Source organism: Hylaeus volcanicus, chromosome 2, assembly GCF_026283585.1.
Source record: "Hylaeus volcanicus isolate JK05 chromosome 2, UHH_iyHylVolc1.0_haploid, whole genome shotgun sequence".
Taxonomy (NCBI): domain Eukaryota; kingdom Metazoa; phylum Arthropoda; class Insecta; order Hymenoptera; family Colletidae; genus Hylaeus; species Hylaeus volcanicus.
In genome coordinates this window covers 9,581,273-9,594,202 of record NC_071977.1, presented here as the reverse complement: position 1 = coordinate 9,594,202, position 12,930 = coordinate 9,581,273, and the positions used below count along the sequence as shown (strand labels likewise).

Genomic DNA, 12,930 nt, shown 5'->3' with positions numbered 1-12,930 from the left:
AAAGCAATGAATTAAAATTCCTTGAGTGAATGTGGTGTTTAAAATATCGTGGGTGTTTTCTAACGACCGTTTTTCGAGGGTCGCATTCTTACCATTTCTTGTCACAGTATCTTTTATTCGTACTTTATATGCTTTCGCATTGGCTGTGCCATATGCTATGGCACCTGGGAGTGATTGCGTTTACCTGTGCGCCACAATAGTACCTAATTTCAATAAGAAAGGAATATTAAAAAACCAGTCGACCTAAAATTCTTTAAAGTTGAATACTTTTAAAAGTTACCCTTTAAATATCAGTTTTCAATCACCACGGTGAGATGGAACCATCGTACAGCTTGAGAGCTGGCGCCACGCGTTGGAGGGGTAGCAAAATTCAACTGTGAATTCTATTCGGATTGTCGATATTCGGATAATTTAATTTACCAATATTAAATTAATATTATTCTCTGCAACGACATGGAGGTATCATTCTTTATCAAGATGTTGCTTGAATAAGAGTGCGAAGTACCATGATCTTGTACGTTTTGCGAAAGTCTCGCGTACGAGCGTCCGTCGGTGATACTCGCGAGGGGTTGCTTTTACGGGGTAGCGCGTCACAAGGCGACCTGACGTCACAGCATGGTGCGATCGACCAATAGGAGGTGGCGTTCTCGCGACCAGTCAGTTTTCCGGCTGCTAGAGTAAGCGCGACGCCATATTTCTCGTGGCCCGAGTGGTGGCGGCCTGTGTTTATATCCGTTTCGTTTTACCACGTTTCGACGGGCCACCGGGAGGTCTCGCGAGTGACGTGTCGAGTCGTGTACGTGCCCGTCTACGCCACCCGTGAAACAGGTCGCCGATTCGCGTGACAATAGTGTACCGTGCGCGATCGCGTAGTATCGAAGTGACACGCCGTGTGTTCTTTGCGTTACTCTCTCTCGTTACGCGTTTCTTCTCCCTTCCGTGAAGTGGTGCCGTTTCGCCCTCGTCTGTTCACCCTCTGGCTGCGACGTTGTGTGTTCCGACGTATCCGTGCACCAGGGATTTAAAACCATCGTCGAACAGGATGCCAGTCCGTAAGCAAGGTGGTAAGCTCTCCGTATTCTCTCGAAACAAAAGCCACCCACCCCGAGCTCGTCGATTCTGGGTAGAATCCAGAATCGTCGAGTGGGGAGGGGCGACACGCATGGGTCACTCGGTCAGCTGTCATCTGGCTGTCAGTTGCATGCCTCTTTAATCTCTACCGTTTGACAACGTATTGAACTCCACGTGCTAGATGGCTTTTAACGTATGACAGATCGAACCGAATGCGCCCCGTTTAGCGCTCCAATCGACGGCGCATCGCGCTTACGCGAAGATATTCGCGACACTCGTCGTGTTATTGTTGGTTTTTCTTGTTCGAGCCCGAGTTGCGCACTACGCTCGACCTTGAATCGCACAGTTAATCAAGAGAGGTCGCGTGCCTACGGGAGAGATTACTTTCGACGTAATCGGCCGCGATTATTGGCTAAATGTAACGTCAGATGTAACTTGTTGGAGTTTCGACCACGTGCGGTATACAGTGGGTGTAGAAAGTATTCGTACACCGATCAATTTCCAAAAAAACTGTGTAAAATTGTAATTTATTAACTTAATTTTTATAAACAATAACATTTTACATATTCTCGGAAATCTCTGGTATAGATAGATTACAAAAAAAAGTAGCTATTTATGTAAGTTGCGAAATTAACAAGAAAAAAACAATTAATCGATAGAAATGTTGATGCAATAAATATTCGCACAACTGTTTAAAAGTACTTTACTGGAAATATGATGTTTTCTAATTCGTACGGAGTAATAAACTAATGTGTTTACGTTACAAACTCTACTGTAAATGGTTCGTCATAAGAATCGTATAAATACTTATTGCTTCTATACTTTTACCCACTTTTCGCATTTTTTTTTTTGTTAATTTCACAAATTCTATTAACTAGTAAATGTTGTTTGAACTATATCTATACAAAAAAGAAGTTAAGAAACTACAATTTCACAGAAAAGTTTTTTGAGAAATTGATCGGTGTATGAATACATTCTACACCCACTGTAACTTGCTCCGCGGTTAGGGCAGATGTGCGCATTCAAATGAATTCGATTTCTTTAATCCTAACTTGCATCTGTATATAGTAATAAAGACATATTATCGTATTATAATTATTAATGATAGTAAATGACAAATTTTCGTTTGTTCATTGTGAAATATTTGATCGTTTTACTCCATTTCTAAGTTTTATTCAACGAGTGGGAGTTTATTTATCTGATTGGATGGAAGGTTGTGCATTTTTTTGATTTTTCTGGTTACCATCTGTAGATCAAAAGGGCAGTATACACAAGATGATAATAGGGTGGAGGTAAGACAGAAGATGGATAAAGTGTGTTAGGTGTTCAATGAAATAAAAATATTTCGGGACGTAAATCCAATTGGTTTTCACTTTGTATGAACAAAAGGAAGGAAGTATTCTTACTATTGTATTTTAGGAATGAAAGGGTTAAAAGACCACGGTTGGTAACCCTAGTCGTGGTTCCGTGAATCGTTTTGCTTCGTTTTAGTGGAGACGTTGTAGCGGAGTAGGCCGTTATTAAAGCCGATAAACTTCGAGGTTCGCGCAATTGCCGTCCTACTTGTTTCTAACGTTCGGTTTTCATTTGTCGTATAATTAACGCTTCGTTCGTAGCAGAGATGGGCGGAATTTTATTTGAATAATAAACGACGGATAAATGCTCTGTATAGAGATTTATTCTCAACGTTCATTCGACCGAATACTTATTCAGATTCTATTCCTTATTTGGTTCAAATTTTAATTTTTAATTGAACAAATAACGAGTTGAAAGTTGTTTATCTCCTATTTGTTATTAGGAACTTGTCATCTAGATAACAATTCTGTCCATATCTGGTTGCAACGAGAGAATCGTCAAATGACAACGAAGAGGATCGACGATTCGAGGTATCGAATGCACAGATCTTCGTTCATATCGATGTAGGCCAGTATAGAGCGTGTTGCAATAATCACACGGCTGTTAGTTGTCGGTGTTTGGACGGCGGCCAAGAAAACGCAATAATTTCAGCTCTGGCGGGGCTTTTTTGCCGCGGTTATGCGACGAGGAACTCACGGCCATGGGCTCGGTCGCCCGTACGACGTTTCTGCTCTCGAAATTTCCTCTCTTCTTCTTTCTGGCCTCCCTTGCGGTCATCTGCAACGCGTTTATTTTAGCTTCGAGTGGAGTTAATTTCTATTTTAATAAGCTGCCGTTGATAACAGCCCCCTCTTGCTGAAAAATTCTAAAATTTCCTTTCGGAAATCCTTTACGACGTTGACGAGTCACAGCTTGCAAACAATATCCCACACGTTTCATTATTGTCCCTCAACGAATCGACTATGACTTTTATCGTCGAGTTTAGTCATTCTCTCTTTATATTCTTTTGGAAACGAGCAAATATTTGGAGAACAAAAAAATATAACAATTGGCATGGTCCCTGAACTACGAAAGAATAGAAATGCAGGCGAAATCCCGCATCGGAAGCCTATCGTTCGCGGTGGGAAAAAAAAGTAGCTCGCTCCAAAAATTTTTGGCACAGAAATGGATGCACGGTATTGTTTCCAATGACCTATCGCGATGGCTCGACCATTTCATTTAATATTTCCGAATCCGCTGTCGAGTACAGTCGATTTTCCCTTAGATCACGGTGGAGAACAGTTTCGGTATTTCATCGCCGACAATAGATTCTCCAACCGAGGTGTGGGTCCCTTTCATAAGATAACAAGCTCGACTTGCACATGCTCGCGTGTTTAATTTTGCGCAGTGGCGAGTTCGATCAATTCGTTGGGAATAAAGAACCGAACAGATTGTTGGACCGTGATACCCAGTTGAACCTTGGTTAGCCATTTAATCAATTAAGCTAGCCTGTCTCGAACTTTTATGCTAGTTGATCGAGTCAGAGGCAGTTGAGGCAAAACAGAGTCTTTCGAGACTTGCTAGACAATGAAAAACATAGGACTGCTGTTGTTTTCATTAAATTTCACGTTTACAATATTTGATTGTATCTTGGAAATTAATGCCTAGATTTTCTTAAAGATAGTAATTTGTTTTGGTTCAATCGTTGTATATATACCACGAAAGAAGGATAATATTATTGCACATGCACATTACATCCTACTCCAAAAAATAAAGTAATCAAAAGTTAAAATCGGTGAGAGGTACAGCCTCCTAACTTCTCTATCTTCTCAAAATTGACTAGGAGGCTCCCAGTGCCAAAAATCTGCCTATACCTTGGCCTATATAACCAGTTTGCTTCCGTTTGTTTTCGCATTTTCACGCAGTCCCGTGGATTCGATCGCGGCCCGCATAAATATACGTGAACCGTGCACGCGTTACGTATAGAGACCGCGCGGATGAATATAAAATGTACATGCATCGGCATGCATAAAAGGTTCGTGGGTTGGCGGGGTAAGCGAATCACCGACCCGTAAACCATCCTTGACTCTCTCCTCGTCTTCTTTGCCTACGAAGCGCCTGCACCGCAGAAATTGAAAACTATCGGCGTCGGTGCAGCCTCTCTGGCGCGCGCATATCGTCTTACGGGCCTGGCGTGGAAAACTTTTTCACGTACGTCGGAACGCTCAAAAATCGCGACATCGCGACGCTGGTACCTATGGCTACTTCATGATCGAGCTGAAACAAAGATCTTAGATCGTTTTATTTAGTCTGGAGGATTGATATTAGCGAGTTCAGTTGGGCTATATCTGTTGAATTCTTTTTAAAAATGTGCGAATTCTTGGTTTATGTTTTTGCCATGGTTTCGGGCGATACTTGGTGTAATAGGAAAGTAATTATATTGAGAAAATGATTTGCTTTTTGTTGTTTCAATTTAGAAGGTATAACAGTGTGTTTAATAGCTGATTGCTAAATCCAGAGTTAAATATAATATTTTGTTTTTCAAGAGGATTCCTTGGTAATCAATGTAAGCATACCAAGCACATTGCACTCCAAACCTAGCACTACAGATCTTCAACCCATGTTTTTCAACATCCCTGCGAGCAGCACGAACAACAAATTCAATTTTGTCGGTCCACTGAATCGAAACAGGAATATACCTGAATCACGTGTAATTCTGGAACTGAAAATGAACACGCTAATCGCGTGTTTTCGCGCGTACACATGCACGCATCGAGTCTCACTTTCGAGATTCCCACTTTTCGCTGTTTCTGCGTTCGTCGGGTTCATGCATATTTTTAATTTATCCCCTCGTAGCTCTTCGCGGCGGGTTTCCGTGCGCGCACCTCATTTGCGAGCGACGCTTAGAGGGGTTTCGGTACGTAAATTTGTAGGGTCGCCGTGTGTGCGCGCGCGTAGACCGTGATGTATGCGGAACAGAGACGACGTAGGACGAGAGAGGAGACAGCGTGGCTGATAATGAGAGCAATGAATGGGAAGTGGGCCGAGGGCTTATGTACTTACTCTTCTCGCGGGGATGCGCCCGTCGTTTCGTAGAAAACCAGGCATTTACCTACACACGTCTACTCTGTAGCTCCCGTTCCCACTATCGACGTTCTAAATGCTATATTGTATTTTGTTTTTTGTCTCGTTGCGGCTGGATGAACAGATGCTCTCTTGCGACGCGCAACAGAGAGTGAAAACGGTATCAAACGGATGAGATCGGTATCCTTCCGTCGCCTGCAATTTATTTGTTCGTTTTATTGGTACGGTAGACGCAGAGTGCCTGTAACAAATCAATTTTTGTACGATTCCATTGATTTCCAGTAATTCAATGTGGTAACCTAGCAATCAAAGGTTGCTGCTTGCCTAGCAATTTTATATGTATTATACTATGTCCTGAATAAATTTGAATGAAAGTTTGTATTAAGTTTCGTATTCTCGTCTTGAGATCTGATCTTTCCTTTACGTTGAATGCCATTGAAATTTCGGAGAGGACTGGACGATAAAGTACAGCGTGTGCACTTCGTGATTCAGAAACAATTGATTTCCAGACTCGCAACGATTGAAGAGCGTTTCCTTTCAACCGTACCAAACAGACGCGTCGAATACAGGTTCTTTGATAATTGTTTTCAGAAAGCGGTCCCGCGAAGTTTGTTGTTTGCGCCATTTACCTTGTTCCTTAAGCTTTAATTCACCGTGCTCTTTATTCGCTTGTTATTTTCTTTCCTTTCGACGATCGCTGTTCGCCTTTGGCTTCTGGTATTTTCGTTTTGCTGTAAAACTGTTTATTATTCAAAGAGTCTCATAATAAAGCGTCAAAATAGTTGGCACTTCGATTCCGTGTTGCGAAACAATACCTCCAACATCCTTTAGGTTGAAACAGTTAATACACAGCTAGACAGGATTTGTCGATTTCAACGATACCATCGATAGCCATCTGTTAGCTTGATTTTATTTCGGACAAAACAATAATAATCGAGTAATGATATTCTCAGCATGTAAATGCGTATAACATACTCGAAAGTTACATCATTTGCTCGGTTTAGTTTATTCAGGTCGGAACAGTGTAACAATCTTGAAGTAAAGTTGTGAAATTCGCAGAAGGTCTTGACGTAATAGCCTGTCTTGCAATCTTTAGTACAATAACATAGATTCCATTTCATACGAACTGAGAATGATAAAATTCAATATGCTTTTATTATTCAAAGTTCGTATAATGTGAAGTCTATATCGATACATTAAGTTTCATAGGTTCAGATGTTTCTTTATACTAGTGCTTATTTTGAAATTTTAGAATTGTTGCGCGGAGTAATTCCATTTATCTAACGATAATATCATTAAATCCCTGAATAGCCTAACCATTGGAATCTCATCTCATGACGCGCGTTCCACGACTTCATTATTATTAAATTATTCGAATGGTCCCCGTTGAAATTCGAGTTATAAAATAACTCAAGTATGCCCATCCCCGTTCAAAACCAACGAACACCAGATCCAATGAGGCGAGGGAATGTACATAGTCGTATGGAACGAAGACGAACTGACAACAAGAATGCAATTCGCGCGCTACGAATAACGAGCGTCGAATAATCGCGCCTAGTCGCCGGTAGTCGTCGATAATGACTCCACCCAAGGCAGGTAGACAATACTCAGGATTAAAATGTGTCGGAAGGTGAGCGTAGGGTGGCGTTAAATTGGATTCTGGCAGCTTTAGGAATACCTATTCGCAGCTGCACCTGCACGCTGCGCGCCGTCTGGGGAAGTTCCGGCAAAACAATTCGCGGTGGCTTCCGGTTGGTGTGGAGTTCGCAGATATTTCATGGTATTGGTTTCCACCGTGAGGCCGTCTGTGCAGGGGTTAACCGAGATCGTTAATGTTAGTTCGAACCCAGTATGCATATCGTTCCTCGTTTTACAACTTCCCGCCCTTTCGTTCCTCTTCTTCTGCGTCCTTTTGGCCTTTCTCGTTACCCTGCGCTCCGTTCATTTTTCCCTGAACAAGGGTGACTTATCGAAGACTGTAGTTTCAAGTGATTTCTTCTGTGTTGATCTTAGAGAAAATTGTTCACCCTCTACATCTTCTTGAAAACAAATTGGATCTCTTATTACTCTAGTATTACTCCAGAGTTGCACTTGCTTTTTGATCGTATCTTTGTCTACCATGTACTCTATGAACGTTTTCGAGAAATGCTTTGAAAGGCCAGCATGCTCTCTAATTGCAGAGTTCACCCGTTCCAACGTGAAATCATAATACGTGTAACACGATTCGTTTAATATGAGAGAGTTTAATCATCATTTGTGGCACGAAGCGATGATGTACAGATAATTGCGCTAATCGGCCATTACAATATTAAACACAAATTGGACCAGGCATTGTCGATTCATTAATCCTTTATACGAGATATTTCTATATTAATCTGGCGCAAGTTACATTTAATAAACATAGAACATTTATATGGCTTATTAAAGAGCACATGAATCGAATTAATACATGCATGTAAATTCAATTATAATTACATGAAACTATGGACTGCTGTATAAAATATATAAAAAAATGACTAAATTTATTATACAAATCTTCTGTAATATATTCGTACCGGAGACGAAGAAACCATTGTTTAACGTTTCGTCGAGCTTTAAAAATTTCTTCAACGTTCGTTCGCTATCGTTGCAAATGCTTTACGCGTAATCTCGTCGATCGTGGAATCGCGCGCGTTTACGTGCCCATTGTGCCCGGTGTAACAGTTTTGTAATTTAATTGCATGGTAATTTTCATGGCCTGAATGATTGTCCCTGGCGATACTCGCGTTTAAGTTTACACTGTGCCAGCGTTGCAGCGATCTGCTCCGATTTCATTTTATATCAGCGCGTTGCGCACAGCGTCGGACCGACTGCTATCAAATATGCGACGCGTTTGATTGTATTCCGGCAGCATTGATCACCTCATTTCTATTTTTGAGCACAATAAAATGCTTGGAAAGACATGATTTAATTAATGATCAAATTCTATGGGGTAAACAGGATATTTTCTTATAGGTTCAGCTATTTATTCTTTGGTTTGAGTATTAATTGGATCTTTTGATATTGTACACTTTACCTGAAATGCTTTAACAAATTAAAATTCATTTTGATTGTATTATTCCAGAGTTGCACTTGCGTTTTTTCTTGTAGAATGTTTTTAAGAACTTATGATCAGAATTATTTTTTTGGAAGATACAGCAGGGTTGAGTCGAAGGTAGAGTAATTTTACAGAGGAAAATGTTTCATGACTTGAGATCTTCCTTGCTCCAACTAGACTTTTTCCCAAAGGCGACAATGCGCCAGCAAAGTGCCTCTGAACTCCGTTTTGTACAGAGTCACGTAACGTACTTCGAGTCGAGTCCTCGTTCCTCGTAAAAAAGTGTTAATATGAAAACCAAGGATATTCCGAGATACTTGCAAGTGAAACACATTTAACTTCCCGTTTGAAGAACCAAGACCATGTGATCTACACGCTTCCGCCGAGAGCGCGCTTTGGTGATGTGTTGCTGCATTCGTGGCGAAAAAAAATGTGGTCAAAGGAAGATTACATTTCATCAAAGCACGCAACATTTTTATGCACCAATTTTTTTTTTACCTTTGCTTTAAAAGAAGCTCAGCCTAGTTTCCAGCATCCTCGTTTTTCGTTAATCGTCGATTTCGGTACGAGAAATTATTCCACAACGTGGCATGATTATGGTGATAAGTATTCTGGTAGCTTTGAATTTCACACGATGTCTTAACGAGCATTTTATTAGAGACGTTTATATTTCTAGCCCTCTTTGGTATTTAAATTAAATCCACTTTATGATGCTGCATATTTACAATGTTTGCCTGTGGCTGTTTAATGATATTGGAATGAAATGGTAAAAATTATGCTAAAATAGGAGAGCTGTCTTGCTAATGTAGTTTGTTGGTTACAACGGGTTTCGAGTACTCTGGAATATTTGAAGGAACGAGACAAGCCACGAGCCCGTGGCATATTCGGTTCAATGATATTACGAGTACTAATGGTCAGTGTGTTCGCACTCCAGGAGGAGGATTTGCACCGATTATTGTCGATTAATATCTCGGCAGAGTCTCGGGAAGTTGATAGAATTATTCACGTAGCACACACTACGCGCAACGCGATCTGGTCGTAAACCTAACTGTGTCCGGGGAATGTCCAGTACCATGTGCACGCAAATCTGCACGGATTAACAACAGTGAATTTCAATAATTAACACTCGCTTGATCAAGACATCCGCTCCGTTTTCATTCTTGGATTCCATTCAATTTCAGTGAACTGGTTTTGTTCGTCGGGGAAGATAATTCAGATTATTAATTTCGTTAGCGTAACTTTCACAGTCTCGTTAATCTTGATTTTCGTCTTATTTTGGTATATAGAGTCATCCCTTAAAGTCTCTGACACCTGTTGCCGAATACCCGGAATATTTTTCCACTCCAGTTTCCGGGAAACATCATTAATTTTTAACGAGGGTCAACACGCGCGGGACATCGTTAGCTCGATATAACTATCGCAGTGACTGATATATTTGGCGTTAATGAGCAGTCGTTGTTGCCAATTAGTATCGATAGACCGTGTCTGGCGACCGCGATGGGTGTTCGTGGTATCGATTCGCGTGTCGAAATCACTCGTCTGCCTTTAGTTTGCTTCTGCACGTCTGTAATTTTTATAGAGCCTAAGCTAAACTACACGAAACGTCTGAAAATTCACTCCTAGCGAAGAATTCTTCTATTAATTGTTCCTCCCCCAATAAGAACATACCTCCATTCCCTCTTCCCAACGAACGGTGATATTTTTACCACCCATGACCACACACTTGTGTACACCTACACAATTACTTCTCGTCCACATTTACACACAGAGAAAAATACACACGTGTACACTGGTCACTTAGACGAAGTCGCCTGGCTATAAATGTTATCTGCATGTGGGGCACACGACGCTGACGACGCTCACTCGTTCCGATGTATCTGTTACACACGACACACGATTCACCAAAATGCACACGCGTATATATATATACATATATATAAACACACTCGAAGTCGCGTACATATACACACGTTGATTCTTCTAATGTGGGACGGCAACCGAGAATGCTAAATTTAGGGTAGGTTCGAGCAGTCGATTCTCGAATCGTAGCCCACGCATGTCGCGGGTGCGTCAGTCGAACGCTCGAATCAGTTTTTTTTGCCTGTAGGGCGACAAAAGCTGCGCGAAACGTTGTTTTCCGTGTGTTTTTCGCCCAGGGGGGACACGCCACGAAGAGGAACGGCCACTTTTCCGACGAATTATCGCCGACAAGCCCCGACGCTCGACGTACGACCGGAAACGCGAAAATCACGGCTCGCAACGGGAACAATTTTCCGTGTCAGGTGTCATCGAACCGCCACCACGTGTAGAGGCGTCACAATACAAATAAATAGTAAGCGCGCTGGCTGGACGCCAACGCGCGCCATTGTCGCCTCTGAAATTGGAGATGTACATTCCCAATTGAGCCGGATAATCGTGAGAATTATCCAACGATCTTTCACAAACCACGAGTTCTGTCACGGTGTCACGGCGCACGAGAAAAAGTAACTGCGAAATAGTCGTTGCGCTCCGATTGGGATGGTAGTAGTTCGCACCTGCGAAATAATAATTGATGCTACCAAGGCAAGGAAGGAAATTAAAAAAAGGTGGTACAAGACATATTATTCTTCACGTACTAAAATATAGTTTAGATCGATTGATTTGATGCGAGATGTCAGCACGAAGGAGAAAGATATAAAATATTGGACTCGAGTTAACCGAGGGAAACGATCGCTTCTGAGCTGAAGAACAAAATTAAAAACACATGTGGTAGAAAGCTGCAACCTCGGCATACCAAAACACAATCTAGAGCAATCAAATCCACCCAAGTCACCGCGATGATATAGAGTTTTCGTAAAAGAATAAACCGAGGGGAACGAAGGTACAACGAGGAGAGGCGACCAAGAGACTTTTTAGAAATTTAACCGAAGACTGCGGAGGCATTTGATTTATGTCGTGCACGTTCGGTGGCACATGCATGACGACACCGGCATGACTATGTCGGAAATGTGACCGCTGTCTATATGCCGTCTACACGTATGACGACATCTGGGGTGTCTCGTCGAGATTTTTTCAGACGTGTCTCGCCGAGTCCACTTCGCGTCTACTACGGTCGATGATCTCTCAGGCTTTTCCCTTGATACTTTTCCCACTTTCTAACAAGCTCCAGTATCCCTCGAAAACGTTGAAAGTGTGACAAGAGCGTAATTAAGGGGACTGATGCATCCCTGAGATCAGACTCGGGAGATTATCGACAGAAACTGTTTAGCGACGCGGAGAGTTTGCAAATATTTGTGAAATATTTCTTCTTTGAAAGACTGGTATAAGAGACCAACTGTGTGTTTTTTTTTTTAATTCAATATGTGGGCTCCCGTAATTTCTATCTTGTGGACCATCGTGTACATGATGCAACGTAAAATTACGATGAAAAGTATCGTGTATTCCTCGTACTCGGAAACTGCAGGTAATGCGTGTTTATAATTTCACAAATGCATGTTCTTACGGAGCTGTAATTATAGTTATTATAATTACAGTTTGCTTGTTTACGTATTAAAGGTGAATAGTTTTCAGTAATTTCAAACAAATCATTGTGTGTTTTACGTTTCGAAAGGTATAAAAAAGATAAACAATAAGTTGTTCGAGACTGCAAAAATTATATATTAAATTTGCGTTCTTGGAACAATTGAAGTATTTTAACAATTAGTTCGCGATGTTAAAAGGTAGACGAAAAACAAGCATTAACCAATAATATTCCACGGTGGCGAGATATCGATTATTCTCTGACTGGGATTTACGAGCATTTCGGGTGCGCGAAATTGCGTTTCACTGGGTTAGGCATTAGTGCAAGTAGTTATGCGATTTCTACTGCCATTTCTGTGCTCACTCGTGATTTACATGATTCAGTATAACATCGTATCACGTTCCCTGGAATTTGTTGCAGATTGGAGTTGCAATTCCAACTGCCAAATCAGCTAATTAATTAGGAAATAACTGAATGGGTGGAATGTTTCTCGCAGGCTGCTACGGTCAAATTTATGTCTGGCTAATAACTGGGCCTTTCAAGGAATGAACTGCTCGGATGAGTAGAATGTATAATAATTACATATTTCTGAACGCCAGGCAAACAAAATTTTTATTAACTTTTTATTGACATAATTAGCGAGAAATTGTTTCATTCTTGTTTTATTAAGTTTCGAATAGTTTTGAAATAGTTAACAACTTGACAAGTGTCGTAAATGTTGCAAATAAATATGATTTGTAGCGATTTTCGAGGTCTTTTTCGTTGTGTCGGTTATTCTTATTCAAGGCCAGACGAACTTCTTATTGCAAAAGAGTTCTCGACATGCCTCGTGTCTGAAGTAGTGGCTCGTTTTGCTAACTCATAA

At 41.2% G+C, this 12,930-nt stretch overlaps 1 protein-coding gene across 1 annotated transcript in view; it reads left to right on the top strand.

Annotated features, from left to right (window-relative positions):
* Positions 1-10,875: 10,875 nt before the first annotated feature.
* The window catches only part of LOC128872915 (uncharacterized), a 233,369-nt gene continuing 231,314 nt past the window's right edge, over positions 10,876-12,930 (top strand). Inside the window, exon 1 of the mRNA XM_054116101.1 lies at positions 10,876-12,008. Within this exon, the coding sequence (XP_053972076.1) occupies positions 11,906-12,008 (103 nt within the window). The 5' untranslated portion in view covers positions 10,876-11,905. The remainder of the gene's footprint in view (positions 12,009-12,930) is intronic.